At 39.2% G+C, this 23,580-nt stretch overlaps 1 protein-coding gene across 1 annotated transcript in view; it reads right to left on the bottom strand.

The window, feature by feature from the left end:
• The window catches only part of LOC128652101 (sodium/potassium-transporting ATPase subunit alpha-2), a 140,187-nt gene that overhangs the window by 70,805 nt on the left and 45,802 nt on the right, over positions 1-23,580 (bottom strand). The window contains exons 6-8 of the mRNA XM_053705047.1: positions 22,817-22,951; positions 19,789-19,906; positions 1,246-1,514 (exon numbers count right to left, since the gene is read on the bottom strand). Coding sequence (XP_053561022.1) covers positions 1,246-1,514; positions 19,789-19,906; positions 22,817-22,951 — 522 coding nt within the window. The remainder of the gene's footprint in view (positions 1-1,245; positions 1,515-19,788; positions 19,907-22,816; positions 22,952-23,580) is intronic.

The raw sequence follows: 23,580 nt of genomic DNA, 5'->3' as shown, positions 1-23,580 counted from the left end.
AAGGATTATATTACTGAGGATGAGCTCCTGATGAGCTCCTGATCTGTTCTGCTCAACCCACTCTAACAGTCACACAAACAGAGATTATGAGATTTTAAAGGAAACAATGGCTTAGCTCAACTGAACTGCTCACCTGGAGCTGCTAAATAGAAAGTTGTTTTGTATCTCTATCACGGTGGACTGAGACCAACAAGGGCCCCTGGCAAAAATTAGGTAAGGGCCTCCAACTCCTTTCCCACCTTGACCACAAAGCCCCACTGTGACACCTATGCCCCTCTCTATACAATATTACCTGCCTGCCTCGACCACACCAGGGCTACCAACCTCCAGGTAAAGGTACAGGGCCCCAACTTCAGACATAGGACACCGACACCAAGGACAGGGCCCTGACCCATACTAACCACTGCGCTCGCTCATTTAATCGAACTTGAGTATCAGCAGCACACCAGGAGCCCCCCCCCCCCCCGGCAGTCACCTTATGTGCTGTGCCCTCGGCCTAGGTCCGGTTGACCAACTGCTCAGTCCATCCCTGAGCTCTATTTGAAGGGTGTATGACAACAGACCTGCATTTTTTAGCAACACTATGCTATGGGAAGGCCATCAAACTTTAGTGGCTATATATGGCTGATAACTTTGAGTGTTATAATACCATATCCCTATATCCCGACAGCAGTAAACTCTAACAATCCATGAACTGGCTCCCAAACCTCAATCAACCCAAAATATTATCAACCCTACAATCTGCTATAAAACAGTAAATGAACCCACAAATACTTAAACATAACTGTAACCACGACAGGGCACCACTATTAACCAAAACCTAAATAAAGTCTAGCCTGGCCCACCCCCTGTGTGATTTCCTATTGCAGTAGTCATGGCACCCAAAGGGCTAACCTAACCTATCCAATCCTTTCATTAGTAATCCCCCCTTAATATTAATCTCTCCTACATAATCCATCCACCAGCAAACCATATGTACGTAATTAAAAAATGTATTTAGATCTCCCTAAACAAATCCATTTGGTAAATCCTCACTATTCATCACCCCCCCCCCCCCCCCCAATGCATGCTTGTGGTAAGTCCTCACTACATATCATTCCTACAACTAACATCTAAAATCTTGCTTGAGTGAGGGGGGATTACATGTGCGGGCTTTATGGTTTTAAACTGTGATTACACTGTTTTAAGACAGAAGTGTTAGTTTTAATTTTAGTATGGCACACCCAGAAGAAACTACATTCCTACCGTAACTGTGGCTAGGAGACCCTCTGGCACGTTGGCTACAATAATGCCAATAAGAAATATAACTGCTTCCAACCATGAGTAACCAAGAATGAGGGAAAGTACGAAAAATGACACTCCCAGGAAGACAGCCACTCCTGTAATAATGTGAATAAAGTGCTCAATCTCTGTGGCAATGGGAGTGCGGCCTACTTCCAGACCCGAAGCCAACGTGGCTATTCGTCCCATCACTGTGCGGTCTCCTGTGGCTATAACAACACCCCGAGCAGTGCCTGTAGAGAAATAAAAAAAAGAATAAAAAAGAAGATTGTGTGAATTATGTATTATTTATTAAAATGTTTAAAAAGACAATAAAGTAAAGGAGGGAACATAACACCCCCCCACACACACACACCCACACACACAAACACACACACACACACAAACACACACACACACACACACACCCACACACACACACACACAAACACACACACCCACACACACACCCACACACACAAACACACACAAACACACACACACACACACACACAAACATAAAAGAGTCTTCAGGTGAACTTACTCTCACCTAGATTATGAGTTTTGCGTTCGTGTTTTAATGCTTAAAAAATGGCAATTTCAGCGTTAAAACAGCAACGCAGCTATTACGAGTATAGCTGTACCGCAAGCATTTTAGCCTGTAAATCAACGTCAGTACCGCACTCAAAAAAATTACGTTTTTGCGTGGGATTTCCATAGCGCTGCTATTAAAAGTTTTGCAGTGAGGCTAAAAAGATTGCATTACAGCCTATACCGACACGATCCATACCGCCATCTGAGATCAGTAGTTATGAGTTTTACTCAACAAAACTGTTACACAGAACTCATAACTAAACTTTTACAAAGTACCCTAACACACATAAAATTCCTATTAACCTTAAACCGAGGCCCTCCCGCATCGCAAATACTATAATAAAGTTATTAACCCCTAATCTGCCGCTCCCGACATCGCCGCCACTAATAACATTTATTAACCTCTATTCTGCCACTTCCTGACATCGTCACCACTATAATAAAGTTATTAACCCCTATTCCCCCGCACCCCAACATCGCCCACACTATAATAAAGATATTAACCCCTATTCCGCCGCTCCCAACATCACTGCCACTAAATAAAGTTATTAACCACTAAACCTCTGGCCTTACACATCACTGCCACTAAATAAACCTATTAACCCCTAAACCGATAGCCCCCACATTGCAAAAAACTAAATTAAACTATTAACCCCTAAACCTAACAACCCTCTAACTTTATATTTAAATTACAAGATCCCTATCTTAAAATAAATAAAAACTTACCTGGAAATTAAAAAAATCTAAGTTTAAACTATAACTTTAACTAACATTACTATTATACTATAATTAAAATAACTATCAATTAAATAAATTAAATTACAAAAAATAACAAACGAAATTATCCAAAATAAAAACAACTATACCTAATCTAATAGCCCTATAAAAATAAAAAAGCCCCCCCCCCAAATAAAAAAACATAGCCTACAATAAACTACCAATAGCCCTTAAAAGGGCCTTTTGTAGGGCATTGCCCTAAGTTAAACAGCTCTTTTACCTGTCAAAAAAAAAAAAAAAAAACCAACAGTAAAAACCACCACCCAACCAACTCCCCAAAATAAAAAAACCTAACTCAAACAAAAACCTAAGCTACCCATTGCCCTGAAAAGGGCATTTGTATGGGCATTGCCCTTAAAAGGGCATTCAGCTCTTTTTCTTGCCCTGAAAAGGGCATTTAGCTCTTTTAAGAAAATCCCAAACCCTTATCTAAAAAAAAAAAACAAGTTTTAAAAAACCTGACACTAACCCCCAACGATCCACTTACAGTTTCTGAAGTCCGGACATCCAGGCGGCGAGAAGTCTTCATCCAGGCGACGAGGTCTTCATCCAGACTGTTCAGTGAGCTGGGTTGCTGTCAAGTATCCAGCCTGTGTCTAATAGCACTGTTTGAGTGCTCTTCACAAATGTGAGTGCCCTGACTAGGGATCATTGATTGGGATTATTACATTTCATTATCGATACACACAGGCGCCTCTCTTGTTCTCTCCAAATTTCTAGTTTTAATTAGGTATTATTTCGTTAATAATTGTAAGTTTAATTTAGCTCTAGTTTAATTATGTTAAAGTTAGGGGGTGTTAGGGATACTTTAGGGTTAGGTATAGGGGTTAATATATAGTTTAATTTAGGTTGTTGCAATGTGGGGGGCTGGCGGTTTAGGGGTTAATAGATTTATTTAGTGGTAGTGATGTGGGAGGCCAGAGGTTTAGGGGTTAATAACTTTATTTAGTGGCGCCACTGATGAAACAGCGTTTTGAAGCGCTGAGAAACGCGTTGCAATTTGTAAGGAGGGCTGCTAGTATTCCCTACCTTATGGTTCCTTTGTTTTTATCCATATTTTGATTTGTAATAAATGATCCTGTAACAATTTTATTCTACATTGGAACCTTGCCTACCAATTACCTACCACTCCCTTAGGGAGTTCCTGGCTGCACTTCCCATAGCGCTGCAATTACTAATAGTTATATTGTAGCTAGCTTGGGTTTTATTTTTATTAATTACTAGTTAGTAAATAGTTATTAACTAAAAGGGCATTTAGTTTTTTTACGAAAGCCCAAACCCTAAACTAAAATAAAAACCTACCCAAAATCTTAAACAAACCTAACACTAACCCCCTGTTCAAATCAGCGAATAGAATTTCATTAGCACTCATCCTATTGGCTGATTTGAACAGCCAATAGGATTTCAGTAGCTCTCATCCTATTGACTTATTTTTCCTGCACCTTGCATTAAAGATTCAGTGTATGGCGGTGACCGCACAAGAGGATGCTCCGTGCCGGATGTCTTCAGGATGGATCTGCTCCGCGCCGCCGGGATGAAGATAGAAGATGCCGCCTGGATGAAGATAGAAGAGGCCATCTGGATGAATACTTCTCGCCACCGGGATGAGGACTTCGCTGCCTGGATGAAGACTTCTCGCCGCCTGGATGAGGACTTTGCCGCCTAAATGGAGATCGTTCAAGCGGGACTTCAAAAACTATAAGTGGATCTTAGGGGGTTAGTGATAGGTTTTTTGAGGGTTTTTTGGGGTGGTTTTTTTTTTAGTTTAGGGTTTGGGCTTTCGTAAAAGAGCTAAATGCCCTTTTAAGGGCTATGCCCATACAAATGCCCTTTTCAGGGCAATGGGTAGCTTAGGTTTTTTTGTAGAGTTAGGTTTTTTATTTTGGGGTTGGTTGGGTGGTGGGTTTTACTGTTGGGGGGTCTTTGTATTTTTTTTACATGTAAAAGAGCTGTTTAACTTTGGGCAATGCCCTACAAAGGGTTTTTTTTTATTTTGGGTGGGCTTTTTTATTTTTATAGGGCTATTAGATTATTTTAATTCTTTTTTATTTTTGATAATTTCGTTTGTTATTTTTCGTAATTTAGTGTTTGTTATTTTTTGTAATTTAGTCTTTTTTATTTCTTGTAATTAGATACAGCTAGATTACAAGTCTGTGTGTTTGTCTTTTAACGCAGAAAATATGGTATTTTCAGCATTAAAACAGCAACGCAGCCATTACGAGTCTTGTCGGTATAGGTGAACCGCAAGCCTTTTAGCCTGTAATGCAACGTCAGTACCGCACTCTTCAAAATGACAATTTTAATGGGATTCCCATAGCGCTGCAATTACGAGTTTTGCGTTGTGACTAAAAAAATGGTGTTGCAGCCTAAAACAACAAGATCCCTAATGCCATCTGAAAGCAGTCGTTATAAGTTTCACGCTACAAATCTGTAACATAAAACTCATAAATTAACTGTTACAAAGTACACTAAACACCCATAAAGTACCTATTAACCCCTAAACCGAGGCCCTCCCACATCACAAACAGTATATTAAATTTATTAACCCTTAATCTGTCGCTTCCGACATCGCCGCCACTAAAAATAATTATTAACCCCTATTCCGCCGCTCCCCGATATCGTCACCACTATCATAAAGTTAATAACCTCTAAACCGCCGCCCTCCTGCATTGCAGACACTATGTAAATATTATTAACCCTAATCTGCTGTCCGCCCCCACTATAGTTAAGTTATTAAGCCCTACACCGCCGCAACTATAATAAACCTTATTAACCCCTAAACCGCAAGCTACTACAATGAAATATATTAAAATAAACTATTAACCCCTAAACTGAAAGCCCCCACATTACAATAAACTAAATTAAACTAGTAACCCCTAAACCTAACACCCCCCTAACTTTAGATTAAAATTAAAATTTCCCTATCGTAAATTAAATTAAAACTTACCTGTCAAATTAAAAAAAACTAAGTTTAAACTAACAATTAAACTAATATACTTATTAAACTAAAATTAAACTAACTACCAATTACATTAAAATAAACTACTCTACAATTACAAAGTATCTAAATACAAAAAATAAAAAAGACTAAATTACAAAAAATAACAAACACTAAATTACGAAAAATAACAAACAAAATTATCCAAAATAAAAAGAATTACACCTAATCTAATAGCCCTATCAAAATAAAAAAGCCTACCCAAAATAAAAAAAATTCCTAGCCTACAATAAACGACGAATAGCCCTTAAAAGGGCCTTTTGTAGGGCATTGCCCTAAGTTAAACAGCTCTTTTACCTGTAAAAAAAATACAAAGACCTCCCCAACTAACCCCCCAAAATATAAAAACCTAACTGTAAAAAAAACTAAGCTATCCATTGCCCTGGAAAGGACATTTGGATGGGCATTGCCCTATAAAGGGCATTTAGCTCTATTACATGTCCAAACCCTAATCTAAAATAAAAATCCACCCAAAAACCCCTTTAAAAAAGCCTAACACTAAACGCCAACGATCCACTTACAGTTTTTGAAGTCCCGCTTGAACGATCTTCATCCAGGCGGAGAGAAAAGTCTTCATCCAGGAGGCCTCTTCAATCTTCATCCCGGCGGCATTTTGTATCTTGATCCCGGCAGAAGTCTTTATCAAGATAGCCTGCTCAATCTTCATCCAGGCAGCATTTTGTATCTTGATCCCGGCAGAGCGGGTCCATCCTGAAGACATCCAGCGTGGAGCATCCTCTTCATATGGTCGCCGCCGTACACTTTATCTTCAATGCAAGGTACGCCATTCAAGATGGCGTCCCTTGCATTCCTATTGGCTGAAAAATTTGAATCAGCCAATAGCATTTAGAGCTGCTAAAATATTATTGGCTGTTCAAATCAGCCAATAGGATTTAAGCAGCTCTCATTCTATTGGATGATGAATCTCTCTTTTTTTAAATAAATATTTATATATTACACACACACACACATATATATATATATATATATATATATATATATATATATATATATATATATATATGTGTGTGTGTGTGTGTGTGTGTGTGTCTGTGAGAGTGTGTAAAAACATTTAAATTATGCTCTTTAAAATGCATTTTAATGTCCATTCAATAGCAAGTAGCTTTTCCACATAGGGAGTTTGAGAGCAATCTATCCTTCAACGATAATTGTATTGTTGCCTTATGCATATGACTATTACAAAATGTGTGTAGGAAGCAATGCAAGAAGACAGTGAATAGGGTTGAGGTGAGCCTTATTAAAGACTACAGGACATGAGCAGCACATAGAGGTGACATAACTAGAGACTATAGAAACTGACAGTACCTAGAGGCACCGACTTGTAAACGAGCAAGACTCATGTCACAAGATTGTCATCCTAACAGTCTATAGATGAAGAACTCAAATTATAAAAGTAAAATAATAGAACAGCATAAAGTCTGTTTAACAGAAAAGGACATTTCAATTCACCTTTTCTAACGGTGTCTCCTTAATGAAAGCCTTTTCTGAAATAAAATGTCAGATCAAGTTTTATTGACTTTAACAGATCTTGTTCTTTTATTTTGTTAATCAGAGCACTTTATCTGCAGAATATCAGCCATTTTATCCAAATGCCGATTTAGCAGATTACATTCCTGCCAACCAAATTAAACAAATCAGTCTGATTGTAGAAGTTCCGGTAAAAATATAAATAACTAATATAATAGACAACTGAAGCAGTGGTCGTATTAAAGAGCCTTATGGGCTAAATCTAAATTCCAGTGCAATATAAAGACCAGTGTTATTCACAATGCAATGCTGCTCACACGTTATGGAAAAAAGCCCTGTGACAATGTGGGCTTGCTACATTTCTCAACCAGCACTTAAAATACTTTCTTCTGTGCATTGAATTGATATAATCACCTATTCACACTAACTGCAATATAATGGAAAAAACAATGATAAGTGAAATAAATATATACTTTGGCCTGAATTCAATAAAACTGAAATTAATATCAGTAATAAAATTGCTGTAATATGACACAACTCTAAAGTGCAGAATTGATAAAGATTTGTACCCACCCCTTGTCACAGCTTCAATTTATGAGATCACTTACATTATCATTATCCATTATAATCAGTGGAACAGCATCTATCTGGTAACCACTTACTTTTTGCCAAATTTATTTATTTATAAAATATTTTACCAGGAAGGATACATTGAGATTTCTCTCGTTTTCAAGTATGTCCTGGGTCCACAAAACATTGCATTGATACAATAGGGTACAATAATACAAAAACAATATTAAAGGGACAGTCTACACCAAATATTTTCTTATTTAAAAAGATAGATAATCCCTTTATTACCCATTCCCCATTTTTGCATAACCAACACAGTTATATTAATATACTTTTTACCTCTGTGATTACCTTGTATCTAAGCCTTTGCAGACAGCCTCCTTATCTAAGTGCCTTTGACAGACATGCAGTGTAGTCAATCAGTGAAGACTCCTAAATAACTTCACGGGAGTGAGCACAATGTTATCTATATGACACGTGAACTAGCACAGTCTAACTGTGAAAAACTTTCAAAATGCTCTGAACTAGGAGGCGGTTTTCAACTGTTTAGAAATCATTTTGAGCCTAGCTAGGTTAACTTTTCAAAAATACCACCAAGGCAACAAAGCAAATTTGATGATAAAAGTAAATAGGAAAGTTGTTTAACATTGCATGCCCTATCTGAATCATGAAAGTTTACTTTTGACTAGACTGTCCCTTTAATACATAACATATGCAGAATTTAACATAGAACAGGTAGGAAATATAAAATCAACCATGACAGATGCATTCTGTTTTGAGATATGCAGAGAGGGATCTCTTAAAGGATCTTAGACTTGGGGAAGTTTTTAAAGTGTGAGGGAGGTTGTTCCATAATTATGGTGCTCTGTAAGAAAAGGAGGATCGAGCTGCTTTCTTTTTGTATGGAGGCAGACTAAGTAATGTACTGCTACTGGATCGGAGGTTATGGGAGGTGGGAACAGCCGGGGAGAGCATTCTGCTCAGGTAGGGTGGGAGCTTCCCAGAAAGGCTCTTAAACACAAGGCAGGAAAGATGGAGGGTGCGTCTGGATTCCAGCGACAGCCAGTTTAGTTCTTTTAGCATGTCACAATGGTGGGTCCTGTAGTTACATTGTAGCACAAAGCGGCAGAACGAGTTATACAGTGTATTAAGTTTATTAAGGTGAGTTTGTGGTGCAGATGCATATACTACATCCCCATAATCCATGATTGGCATCAGCATTTGCTGTACAATCTTTTCCTTTACTGTAGGGCTGAGGCAGGATTTGTTTAGATGCAAACTTTTATATGTGGAGGCCAAAAACAGAATTTATGTTTACCTGATAAATTTATTTCTCCTACGGTGTGTCCGGTCCACGGCATCATCCTTACTTGTGGGGATATTCTCATTCCCTACAGGAAGTGGCAAAGAGAGCACACAGCATAGCTGTCCATATAGCTCCCCCTCTGGCTCCGCCCCCCAGTCAATCGATCGACGGTTAGGAGAAAAAGGAGAACCATAGGGTACAGTGGTGACTGTAGTGTACAAAAAAATAAAAATTTTAAACCTGACTAAATGCCAGGGCGGGCCGTGGACCGGACACACCGTAGGAGAAAGAAATTTATCAGGTAAACATAAATTCTGTTTTCTCCTACATTGGTGTGTCCGGTCCACAGCTTCATCCTTACTTGTGGGAACCAATACCAAAGCTTTAGGACACGGATGAAGGGAGGGAACATGTCAGGTAACCTAAACGGAAGGCACCACTGCTTGGAAAACCTTTCTCCCAAAAATAGCCTCCGAAGAAGCAAAAGTATCGAATTTGTAAAATTTTGCAAATGTATGCAGTGAAGACCAAGTCGCTGCCTTACAGATCTGTTCAACAGAAGCCTCGTTCTTGAAAGCCCATTCGTTCAGGAGGCTGCCGTCCAGCAGTCTCATAAGCCAATCGGATTATGCTTTTTAGCCAGAAGGAAAGAGAGGTAGCAGTAGCTTTCTGACCTCTTCTCTTACCAGAATAGACGACAAACAAAGAAGATGTCTGTCTGAAATCCTTTGTTGCTTCTAGATAGAATTTTAAAGCACGAACCACATCTAGATTGTGTAGCAAACGTTCCTTTTTAGAAACTGGATTAGGACACAGAGAAGGAACAACTATTTCCTGGTTAATATTCTTATTGGAAGAAAACCAGGCTTGGTACGTAAAACTACCTTATCTGTATGAAACACCAGATAGGGTGAATTACACGGCAAAGCAGACAATTCAGAAACTCTTCTAGCAGAAGAAATAACAACCAAAAACAAAACTTTCCAAGATAGTAACTTAATATCTATGGAAAGTAAAGGTTAAAACGGAACCCCATGAAGAACTGAAAGAACTAAATTTAGACTCCATGGAGGAGTCACAGGTCTGTAGACAGGCTTGATTCTGACTAACGCCTGTACGAACGCCTGAACATCTGGCACGGCTGCCAGACGTTTGTGCAACAAGACAGACAGAGCAGATATCTGTCCTTTCAAAGAACTAGCTAACAGACCTTTCTCCAATCCCTCTTGGAGAAAGGAAAGAATCCTTGGAATCCTAATTTTACTCCATGAGTAACCCTTGGATTCGCACCAATAGAGATATTTCTGCCATATCTTATGGTAAATTCTCCTGGTTACAGGCTTTCTAGCCTGAACCAGAGTATCTATAACTGATTCCGAAAACCCACGCTTAGATAGAATCAAGCGTTCAATCTCCAAGCAGTCAGTTGCAGAGAAACTAGGTTTGGATGTTCGAATGGACCTTGTACTAGAAGGTCCTGTCTCAAAGGTAGCTTCCATGGTGGAGCCGATGACATATTCACCAGGTCTGCATACCAAGTCCTGAATGGCCACGCAGGAGCTATTAGAATTACCGAAACCTTCTCCTGCTTGATCCTGGCTACTAGCCTGGGGAGGAGAATAGATTGAACGACCAAGGCGCCACTAAGGCATCTACCAATGTCGCCTTGGGATCCCTGGACCTGGACCCGTAGCGTGGAACCTTGGAGTTCTGACGTGACGCCATCAGATCCAGATCTGGAATGCCCCATAGTTGAGTTAACTGGGCAAAAACCTCCGGGTGAAGTTCCCACTCCCCTGGATGGAAAGTCTGACGACTCAGATAATCCGCCTCCCAGTTGTCTACTCCTGGGATGTGAATTGCAGATAGATGGCAGGAGTGATCCTCCGCCCATTTGATGATCTTGGATACTTCTCTCATCACCAGGGAACTCTTTGCTCCTCCCTGATGATTGATGTACGCTACAGTCGTCATGATGTCCGACTGAAATCTTATGAATTTGGCCTCCGCTAGTTGAGGCCAAGCCAGGAGCGCATTGAATATCGCTCTCAGTTCCAAAATGTTTATCGGGAGAAGAGATTCTTCCCGAGACCATAGATCCTAAGAGACTGGCGTCGGTCGTGACAATGATCCACTCTGGTCTGCGGAAACTCATTCCCTGAGACAGGTGATCCTGAGACAACCACCAGAGGAGCGAGTCTCTGGTTTTCTGATCCATTTGTATCTGGGGAGACAAATCTGCATAATCCCCATTCCACTGCTTGAGCATGCACAGTTGCAATGGTCTTAGATGAATTCTGGCAAAAGGGACTATGTCCATTGCCGCAACCATTAGACCGATTACCTCCATGCACTGAGCCACAGAAGGCTGAGGAATGGCATGAAGAACTCGACAAGCATTTGAAAATTTTGACTTCCTGACCTCCGTCAGAAAGATTTTCATTTCTACCCAGTCTATTATTGTTCCCAGGAAGGGAACCTTTGTGACCGGGGACAGAGAACTTTTTTCTACGTTCACCTTCCACCCATTAGACCATAGAAAGGCTAGAACAATATCCGTATGAGCCTTCGCTTTGTGGAAGGACAACGCCTGAATTAAGATGTCGTCTAGGTAAGGTGCTACCGCAATGCCCCTTGGCCTTAGCACTGCTAGAAGGGATCCTAACACCTTTGTAAAAATTCTTGGAGCAGTGGCCAATCCGAAGGGAAGAGTCACAAACTGATAATGCTTGTCCAGGAAGGCGAACCTTAGGAACTGATGGTGAACTTTGTGGATCGGAATATGCAGGTATGCATCCTTTAGGTCCACGGTAGTCATGTATTGACCCTCCTGGATCATTGGTAAAATTGTTCGAATTGTTTCCATTTTGAATGATGGAACTCTGAGGAATTTGTTTAGGATCTTTAAGTCCAGAATTTGCCTGAACGTTCCCTCCTTTTTGGGAACTACAAACATGTTTGAGTAAAAACCCAGTCCTTGTTCTGCTTTTGGAACTGGGTGTATCACTCCCATTTTTAAAAGGTCTTCTACGCAATGTAAGAATGCCCGTCTCTTTGTCTGGTCTAAAGACAAGCGAGACATGTGAAACCTTCCCTTTGAAGGAAGGTCCTTGAATTCTCGGAGATACCCCTGAGAGACAATCTCTAAAGCCCAGGGGTCTAGGACATCTCTTGCCCAAGCCTGAGCAAAGAGAGAGAGTCTGCCCCCTACCAGATCCGGTCCCGGATCGGGGGCTATCCTTTCATGCTGATTTGGTAGCAGCAGCAGGCTTCTTGGCCTGTTTCCCCTTGTTCCAGCCTTGCAATGGTTTCCATTCTGGTTTGGGCTGGGAAGTGTTACCCTCTTGTCTAGAGGCTGTAGAGCTAGGAGCCGGTCCGTTCCTGAAATTGCGAAAGGAACGAAAATTAGACTTATTTTTTGCTTTGAAAGGTCTATCCTGTGGAAGGGCATGGCCCTTTCCCCCAGTGATGTCTGAAATAATCTCTTTCAATTCTGGCCCGAATAGGGTCTTACCCTTGAAAGGAATAGTAAGCAATTTTGTTTTGGACGACACATCCGCCGACCAAGATTTTAGCCAAAGCACCCTGCGCGCCACTATTGCAAAACCTGAATTTTTCGCCGCTAATTTAGCTAATTGAAAAGCGCCATCTAAAATAAAGGAATTAGGCAACTTCAGTGCGTGAATTCTGTCCATGACTTCATCATATGGAGTCTCCTTCTGGAGCGAATTTTCTAGTTCATCGAACCAAAAAGACGCCGCCGTGGTGACAGGAATAATGCACGAAATTGGTTGAAGAAGGAAACCTTGCTGAACAAAAATTTTATTAAGCAACCCTTCTAATTTTTTATCCATAGGATCTTTGAAAGCGCAATGGTCCTCTATTGGAATAGTTGTGCGCTTAGCTAACGTTGAAACTGCCCCCTCTACCTTAGGGACCGTCTGCCATGCGTCTCTTCTGGGGTCAACAATGAGGAACATTTTCTTAAATATAGGAGGGGGAACAAAAGGAACACCTGTCTTCTCCCACTCCTTAGTCACTATATCCGCCATCTTAGGTATCGGAAACGCATCAGTGTGTACTGGGACCTCTAGGAAATTGTCCATTTTACACAATTTTTCTGGGATCCCCAAAGGATCACAATCATCAAGTGCAGCTTGGACCTCCTTAAGTAGGGCGCGGAGGTGTTCTAGCTTAAATTTAAATGTTATGGTATCAGGCTCTGCCTGCTGAGAAACTTTTGCTGTCAGAAATTTCTCCCTCAGACAGGCCCTCCCTCACCGCCAAGTCAGCTTGATGTGAGGGCACTACAGATAAATTATCCTCTGCGTCTGCTTGCTCATTGTCTGTGTTTAAAACTGAGCAATCATGCTTCCTAGGAAAGGCTGGCAGTTTGGATAAAAAATGATAATTGTTGCATAGTAATCGCAATTGGTGCGCTAGATGTACTGGGCATCGCCTGCGCGGGCATAGCTGGTGTTGACACAGAAAGAGAGGAAAGCAAGCTATCTTCACTTCAGCTAAAGAATCATCTTGGGCTATATTTTTAAGTGTGATTGTACTGTCCTTAAGCTGGTTGGATGCTATGGCACACATAAATTTAATGGGGGAACCACCTTGGCCTTTGGACATACAGAACATAGTCTATCTGAAGATTCAGACATGTTTGACAGGCTTAAACAGAACTACAATGCAATAAAAATTATTTTTGACAAAAACGTTACTGTCTCTTTAAATAATAAAAGAGCACACATTATTACTGAAACATCAAAAAACCATGAAATAAACATCCGATTTTAATGAAATTTTCACCACAGAGCCTTAATGCTTTGAAAAGATTGCACACCAATTAACCCCTTAATGCCCAAACCGGAGCTAATAACAGTTATTAACCGGTTAACACACTACAGAACTAGCCCCAGCTTCCCCTGTAGCCTTTACCTTTCATAGGGATTATTTTAGTAGGAAATAAGCCTCTCTGGAGTCCTTTCTGATGCCCCACATGAAGCTGCATGGACTGCCTAGGCAAAATCAACTGCGCAATTTAGGCCTGAAAATGAGGCCTCCTCCCTCTTCATTTCAGTGTGGAGGGGCCTTTCTGACTAGATTTAGGTGTCCAAATAAGTGCCAGGCCGAAATTAAACCCCAAAAGTGTTTTAAAGTCTGCAAAAACACCTTATTTATAGTGAAAAACATGCTAAAAAGCAATCGATTTTAAAGCCCACAATAGTGTCAACCAGCATAGAGCCCTAAATATAAGCCATCATTTTATACAGAGTCTAAGAAAAAATGGCTTACCTATCCCAGAGGGAATTTCTGACAGTTTTCTAGCATTACATGGTCTTGTTAGAAAAATGACTGATCATACCTGAAAGCAGTTAAGCCTGCAAACTGTTCCCCCCAACTGATGTTCTCTGGTTTCAACAGTCCTGTGTGGGAACAGCAATGGATTTTAGTTACTGGTGCTAAAATCATACTCCTCTCAACAGAAATCTTCATCACTTTCTGCTGTAGAGTAAATAGTACAAACCGGCACTATTTTAAAATAACAAACTCTTGATAGAAGAAATAAAAAACTACAACTAACACCACATACTCTTTACCACCCCCGTGGAGATGCTACTTGTTCAAAGCGGCAAAGAGAATGACTGGGGGGCGGAGCCAGAGGGGGAGCTATATGGACAGCTATGCTGTGTGCTCTCTTTGCCACTTCCTGTAGGGAATGAGAATATCCCCACAAGTAAGGATGAAGCCGTGGACCGGACACACCAATGTAGGAGAAAGATAGATTGGGGTCTAACAACATACCCAAGTATTTGAAAGAGTGGACTGCGGTCAGTGTGCCATTTGATTTTGTTTTAATGCGTAGATGGGACTTTTGTAGCTTGTGACAGTTTTGTCAGTGTTTAGGAAGAGTTTGTTTTTTGAGATCCACTTTTCTACCTCTGTGAACTGGTCTTGGAGCACTGCCTCAAGCTGCGGCAGATCGGGTTTGTTTGCATAGAAAAAAATTGAAAAAGTTATACTGTGTAAGATAATGGCATCACCAAAAATGCCTTCAAAACATCACTAAACAAACTAATTAAAATGAAAAATAAAAAATCTCTTTATAAAACAGTCCACTGTATTGTACACTAAGAAAAAAGAAATGAAAACTATTAAAGAAAAATGATAGAAAAATAAAAACAAATCAACAATGTCAGCTTAGAAATGGTGAAACTCCACCGCCAGATAAGAAACAGGGGCAATAGCGTCTATGTATTTTGTATGCTAAAATAAGGTTTAGGTGAGAAACCCTAAGCATACACCAAGAACACCATGCAAAGCCTATCACTAGCCCCTTGTTCCACAAGAATCCTGACACAGTTCTAGTCCTATCCACCGAGACTACTTTACCCTAATAAAACAAAGATTTATATAGCAGATTGAGCAAAATAGGTGAAGCGAGCTTCAATGAATTTCAAACATGATCTCACCTTAGCAATGAGACCCCCTCAGTAGCCTAACCTGCCGTGAATGTAACCAACTGTTTACTTTTCTGTTTTGGGGGAAAGGGGGTATTACAGAGAACCTATGTAATGACACAAAGCATTCTCTGGTATTCAGCAGTGTAGCAAACAGTACAGCTTATAATTGGCTGTACTTCCCTCAGTGCCACAGATAAAAAAATACTATAGTAATTTCAAATCTGATTAGGAGACTTTAGAGGAGCTTGTGTATTAGTATATGTTTTTTGGCGCTATAATAACATTATCTCTAACAATGCAAAGCTGTCTCTAAAACAGTTGTAGTTAACCCTACCTGTTTGGGTGCTGATATTCTATGTCAAGTGTGCCATTTAGATTGCTTATTTTTTGTAGTCATTATTTCAAAAGCATACTGAGCAAACATAGGTCTTGTAATCATAAAATGTCCAGAGCTGCTAATGCTGAAATTTATAGTAATGATCTATTGGTGCCTGTGGAAGCACATTGTGAATCTAAACATTGTTCCTTGTGTAATCCTGACCCCTGCCTGCAACTGGCTGCATTAGTAATGCTTTTGAAAAGGAAGAGAATGGGTGTACTCTGTACTGGTAACTACTAGTTAAAGCAGACAGCAGATAAATATAATAAGGACCAATGCCTACAGAAACTATTTGTTGTTTTCATTTCTGTTTTGAGCCACTTATTATCATTGGCTGCATTTACTGAACTTCCGCTTCACCCTATTGTTTGCTGTCTTTAGATGTCCATCTTTAGAAATTCCTTTTGTTTTTAAACCTATCTTTTCAGGCTGTGAATTGGGCAGTGTTTCAGAGGCCCCAGCAGTGGTACTTATTACAGAAAACACAAAAGCACTCAATCCCCAGGGCTCTACTCTTAACATGTTAATAGATGCAGAATAACATCCTTTCTGTGTGTACTGGAACTCTCGCCCTATGTTACTCTTGGAAATGTACCAGTGCTCTGTAGAGACCGGCCCTACCATAATAAAACCTGCCAGTGCTGTGACTGATATATGGAGATATCAATGGGTACAAAGAACAATTATTTTAATGCTCTCAAGCTGTGTATTTTTGATGCTCATAAGTAGGTTTGCCAGCAGTGCTCCACAAAAATATTGGACAAGCAGCCAGTGATCTGAGGGAAGAGTAAGTGAGATCAGATCTTATGTAAGTCAAGTGGCCATGCAGCTGTAGTTAGCCATTTGGCCACATTAAACATCAAACTGAACCTTTTTAAATTACCTTACTATTTATTTTTATTATTATTTTACGGGGCAAGCAGCTAAAACAATCGACTGACCTGTACATGGTAATCTTAATCATTCATTTTATAGGTTCTCATGCTTTCTGCAGAAAAATTGTAAAACTACAGTACTCAAATTACTTAAAAGAACATTACCCAAATGTGAGTTACTTTAAATTGATGCTGCATATCTGTAAAAAGCTGACTAGTAAATATCACATGAATATCACTATTCGAAAAAAGAAAATATTTTACCTCACAAATTCTCAATAGCCCCATTGTAAAGAAACTGTAAGCATTCAATCAGTATGCTAGTCCCAGGACTCACAGGGGGGATCATGCATGTGGCGTGTGCAGGCACCATCAATATATTTTCCTCCTTCAGGAAGTTTACTATAAAATCTTGTGAAATTATGAAGAAATCTCACTAACTATTCAGTGTTGATGATAAGGACTGTCTATTTGTTTGAATGCAGGTTGTTGACTTAACAGTAATATGAATTAATGGGTACAATAAACAATTTCAGACACTTTTGAGCCATTTTATAATTAGCATTTATTTAAAAACTTTATTTCAATAACCTTTTGGAATGGTGTCATAATTTGAAAGTGTGAGTTAAGCAATATGTTGTTATATTTTTATTAAACCTGGAGGTGGTCAAAAAAGTTTATCTCATACATCTCAACATTTCACGGTAGCTTTCAGTCATACGCTAGATCAAAAAGACCCACCAGCAATTTTAAGGCAGGACCACGTTGGGAGGGACATGGTTGTGGGAGGACCAAGGTTGTGCCTCAGTGGGCTGTGGGCGTGTCTGGTCATACTGGGGACGTGGCTCATGCAGTCTCTTAAAACCAGGACAATGAAAGACTATGGATCGGTAGCAGGCCAGAACTCAATAGCCAGACAATCCTTGATTGGTGGTTTGGAAGATTGAAGTGAATCCTCTCAGTTCAAAGTATTTGTGAAGTTAAAGGGATACTAAACTCAAATGTTTTCTTTTGTGATTCAGAGCATACAGTTTTAAGCAACTTTCTAATTTACTCCTATTATCAATTTTTCTTTGTTCTCTTGCTTTGAAAAGCAGGAATGTAAGCTTAGGAACCGGACCATTTTTTGGTTCAGCACCTGGGTAGCGCTTGCTGACTGGAGGCTAAATGTGAGGGGGGGTGATTTTCTAATGGATTTAAATTATTCAAATTAGAAAACTTAGCAAAAAAACAATATACAAGGTGCTTTACACTGCTCTCCACAGTCTGGAAATGACCCATGCATTCCAAAACATATTTCTACACATAAACTATATATATTTAAAACATCAAAACTACCAAATACTGTATCTTGTGTACAAACAAATTTTGCCTTAGATCCTATGTGACCAATTATTACAGAGCAATATGAAAAAAATCTAGAGACAACAGATTTCGGATAGCAGGTCCGTTTGAACAATCTGATCATTCTCACAACTCTGTTATGTGACATTGTGCTATTTGTGGTTCACTAAATAATAGCGACTTGTGAGGGTTTCTGACCAAACCTCTTGCTTTCCACTAAAAATACTTTCCCATCATTAATTATTCAGTATTTAATGCTATTTAGTTTATATATAGGAGGAAGCCTAATGGAAGACCTGTATTGCTGATAACGATAAAAAACAGAAGACAGAAGATACCAGAACAGTGGGGATTATTTATAATTAAGTTTTGTAGTGCTTTAGGGGTCAAAAAGGCATGTGCAATGATGTGGGATTTCAAATTAGCAAAGGTATTTGCAATGAGAAGGATGATAAATTTATCACCAATAGATATGAGGGATCCATTGGGGCACTGTTAAGGGGAATCACACAGTGAAAGGGACATAAAACCCAAATTTTTTCTTTCATGATTTAGAAAGAGGATGCAATTTTAAACCACTTTCTAATTAACTTCTATTATGTAATTTTCTTCATTCTCCTGATATCCTTTGCTAAAAAGCATATCTAGATAGGCTCAGTGGCTGCTGATTGGTGGCTGCACATAGATTCCTCATTTGATTGGCTCACCCATGAGCATTGCTATTTCTTTAACAAAGGATATCTAAAGAATGAAGCTAATTAGATAATATAAGTAAATTGGAATGTTGTTTAAAATTGTATTCTGTCTTTGAATCATGGAAGAAAATGTTTGGGTTTAATATCCCTTTAATTATTGTTTAGCAGTTTATTACGGTGGAGGGCAGCATCATGAACAAAAAAACTACTACAAATATAAGTGCCATTGTTGTTGTTATTTGTCATAGTAACCCGTTATAAGGAACCCCTATTATTTAGTGAGCCAGACATAACTCACTTTCAGTAATAGAAGTCATTAGGAGAAATCTGCTGTCATGAGAATTTTTATCGTGACTCCATTACAGACAATTGGATAAGGTCTAGCTGTTTGATTTTATATAGCTGTTCATATATATTTCCTTAAACGTATTACCAATGTTGTTATGCACATATGCGAAACATACTCTCACTCAACAAAACAAACTTAAAGGGACAGTCAAGTCCGAAAAAACTGTCATGATTCAAATAGGGCATGTCATTTTAAACTTTCCAATTTACTTTTATCAACAATTTTGCTTTGTTCTCTTGGTATTCTTAGTTGAAAGCTAAACCTAGGAGGTTCATATGCTAATTTATTAGACCTTGAAGGCTTAATAATCTAAATCTGTAATCTAAATGCATTTTGATAGTTTTTCACCACTAGAGGGCATTAGTTCATGTGTTTATATAGATAACATTGAGCTCATGCATGCGAATTTACCATGGAGTTAGCTTTGATTGGCTAAAATGCAAGTCTTTCAAAAGAACTGAAATAAGGGGGCAGTCTGCTGAGGCTTAGATACAAGGTAATTACAGAAGTAAAACATGTATAATTGTAACTGTATTGGTTATGCAAAATTGGGGATTTGGTAATTAAGGGATTATCTATCTTTTAAAACAACAAAAATTGTGGTGTTGACTGTCCCTTTAATTTGGTCTTTCTTGTGTTACCTATGGGGTAGTTTGTTTTTAGAGCACACGACACTTCCATCTTACCTTCAACACAGTTTGTGGAAAAGAAGGAGATGTTCCTTGTCTCCAAAGGGTTCTCATGGGTGAATTCCGGGGAACGAGTTTGTGGTTCTGACTCTCCAGTTAATGATGAATTGTCCACCTGCCAGAGGAATATCATCTTAGTCCCACAAGAAGCTAACAAACATAAAGGCCCAGCTTCCATTGCTGTTGCAATCTGTGTAAACTGGTGCTAATAAGTATCTCTATTAAAGTCTATGGAGATGTCTTATGTTACCACCGGTTTACAACGTTTAGAACAGCAGTGGAAACGAGGCTATTGTCTATTGGGTCTATTTTTTTGTGATACAAAATTGTTTGATAAGAAGTTTTGCTTGCTTCTTATAAAGGAATATAAATATATGATGAGGATTACATTGGATTTCATATCCTTTACAATGAAAAAAATGTAGGTAATTGGACAGTGTTTAAACAAGTCAGAGCAAAAAAGTTAAATAGTTAAAGGGACAGTTTAGTCAAAATAAATGATTCGATAAGGCATGCAATTTACTTTTAGCATCAAATTTGCTTTGTTTTCTTGCTATTCTTTGTTGAAAGCTAAACCTAGCTAGGATCATATGCTAATATCTAAGCCCTTGAAAGCCCCCTCTTTTTTTCTCTTTTTTTACAGCTAGATAGCGCTAGTTCATGTGTGCCATATAGATAACATTGTGCTGTTACCTAGAAGGCAGCACTGATTGGCTAAAATGTATGTCTGTCGAAAGATCTGAAATAAGGGGGCAATCTGCAGAGGCTTTAATGCAAAGTAATCACAGAGGTAAAAAGTATATTAATATAGGGCTAGATTACAAGTGGAGTGCTAATTTATTGCGCGCCCTCAAATGGTCAAATTTGCCCATTTGCGGGAGCTCAATAAATAATCAGCCATTACAAGTGGGGTTATTGCTACCACGAGCTCGCGGTAGCAATTAGCGCTTATAAAATTAACCAGAGATCAGATCTCTGGTTAATTTTATTGGGTCAATTTATTAAATGCCGGACGGACATGATTTGTTGTAGCGAATCATGTCCGCCCGGCATTGCTAAATGCCAACAGCATACACTGTCGGCATTTAGCATTGCACAAGCATTTCTTGTGAAATGCTTGTGCAATGCTGCCCACTGCACATTCACGGCCAATCAGCCACTAGCAGGGGGTGTCAATCATCACGATCGGTGGCAGTCAAGTTAAGGAGCAGTGGTCGTATGTCCGCTGCTTTTTAAATCTACCCCTATAAATGTGACATAATCAAGTGTTAATTTTCATTATTTTTTTAAAAAAAAAAATTTAGCATTTAAAAAAGAAATCTGCACTTAGCAGTTTTTAGGGGGCTAAAATCGTGAGCTGGTATTACCCAGTGGAGCACTAACATCGCTTTTGCTAAAGCGATATTTAGCGCTCCACTTGTAATCTTTCCCAGATTCGTGTTGGTCATACAAAATTGGGGAATGGGTAAGAAAGGGATTCTCTATGGTTTTACACAATTAAAATTCTGGAGTAGACTGTTCCTTTAAAGTGACATTAAACTCAAAATTGTACTCTCCATGAAATATTTATTTGTGTATAATTTAAAAACTTTGCACTTAACTCTCATTATTTATTTTTTTCTCCTTTTTCTGTATTTAAAATCTGAAAATTGTAGTGTTTTAACTCCCTCTAGAAAGGCTGGAGCACATACCATGGAATTCAGAACCCTGACACTCTTACATGCTGCAAAGTGATTGGCTGGAATAAACATGAGCTTGTTTACATCTGTCCCTAGTAGGCCGCACCAAAAAAGAAACATGGCCAAAATTTAAGAGACTTTTCAGTGGGCGTGTCCCAGGCCAGCAAAAACAAGGCATGTTTCTAACACAGTTTTTTAATAGTTTTTAAACATTTGTTTCTCATGCAAAAAATATTATCAATAAATACATTTTTAAAAATTACTTTTTTGTCCCTTAACATCTATTTTAATATATAACAGTTCAATTTAAATGTGCAAGCAGAATACTTTCTAAAACAAACCCATAAGCAATAAAAATAAAACAATAGTAATTTACAACAATGTGCACTTGTTATTAAAGGATTAAGGGGCCGATTTATCAAGGGCCGAATGGCCCCTGATGCCCCTTTTTCCGCACAAGCCTTCAGGCTCACCAGAAACAGAAGTTAAGAAGCAGCGTTCTTAAGACCGCTGCTCCTTAACTAGTCCACCGCCTCTGATTGTACCCGATAAGATACAATCAACCCGATCAGATACTTGACACCCCCTGCTAGCGGCCGCAAATCTGCAAGGGGCGGCATTGCACAGGCAGTACACTAGAACTGCAATGTTAAATGATGACAGCGTATACTGTAGGCATTCAGCAATGTCGGGCGGACATGATTCACTACAGAGAATCATGTCCGTCCGCCATTTGGTAAATCGGCCCCATAGTCTTTTAGACTGGTTTCTGTTATTGAGCTTATTTTGAGGAAATGTTCTTTTAAGACCTTCACCTTTTCCACACCAGAATCCTCAAAATTAAGGGAGAGAGGTACAAACCATAGTGAAGTTCTGGATTAAACGATATATGTGAATACTATAAGACCATACTCACACACTTGAGAGCTAATGACTGAGCTCTCCGTTGTATTTGTTCAATATTATTCCACTCCTCTGGCAGGTTAGATAACAGGAGACTGCAGGATCCAGGTAAATATTTATTTTAAACATATATAAAAACATCAGATATAGGACATTGCATAAGCACACTGGCGTTAATGGACAAGCAACAGTACAGGTGTATGATCTACAGCTGAAGGAATGCCGTGGCAACTCAGCATTCCCAGCTGATCTTGGATCAGAGTTAGTTCAGTTGCATTCAGAGGGTCCCGCCTTACATGATGTGTCCTAAATGATGATCAGGTATTTAAATGGCCAGAACCTCTGCTGTTTTAGTAGTAATTGTAAGGTATTGTCATCTACAAATTTACAGACTACTGATAAAACAGTAAATAAAAATGTTCTTTATAGACGAAGGCTCTCACCTTGCAGCCATTTGATGAGATTATTCTGACATCTGCAGGAACCCGATCTCCACCCTTAACCTCAACCAGATCTCCAACCACCACTTGTTCTGCGTTGATTTGAAGTTTCTCTCCTTCTCGAATTACAAGAGCTTGCTGGAATTATAGGGAAAGGGAAATGGCATGATATGAGGCACAGGACATTTTCATATAAGTTTTACATTTCTTTTCTAAGTTTTATCAGTACACCTTTTCGCATGGATTTTTAAAGAATAACAGACTTTGAGTTACTATAAAGGAAAGCTACTGTGCTTCCATTTCAGTGGACATTTTTTTGTTTTTGAATTTTTTTTAGTGAACTGCTGGTGCAATACCACCCCCTGCAGATTCACGGCCGCTAGCAGGGGGTGTCAATCAGCCCGATCGTATGTGATCGGGCGGATTGCTATACGCCACCTCAGAGGCGGCATATGAGTTTAGGAGTGGCAGTCTTAACTCCTAACTGCTGTTTCCGGTGAGCCTAAAGGCTCGCGCGGAAACAAGGGGAACAGGGGCCGCTCGACCCTTGTTAAATAGACCCCACTGAATGAATTTATTGTTTATTTTTAATGAATTCATGTACGATACAAAATATATTGTTTTACTGCATTTTATTAGAAACTCATTAGCCCACCCTTTTTTGGTATGAAGCATTGTTAAAATCTATTTTAATCCTTTTAATCCAATAATGGTTTAATGCAAAACAACAAGTATGTTTGTTTTTGTCATATTTTGTTAACTTTCTG

The sequence above is a fragment of the Bombina bombina genome, chromosome 1 (assembly GCF_027579735.1).
Source record: "Bombina bombina isolate aBomBom1 chromosome 1, aBomBom1.pri, whole genome shotgun sequence".
NCBI classification, from domain to species: domain Eukaryota; kingdom Metazoa; phylum Chordata; class Amphibia; order Anura; family Bombinatoridae; genus Bombina; species Bombina bombina.
The sequence above is the reverse complement of the archived record's forward strand: the minus strand, read 5'-3'. Positions and strand labels throughout refer to the sequence as shown.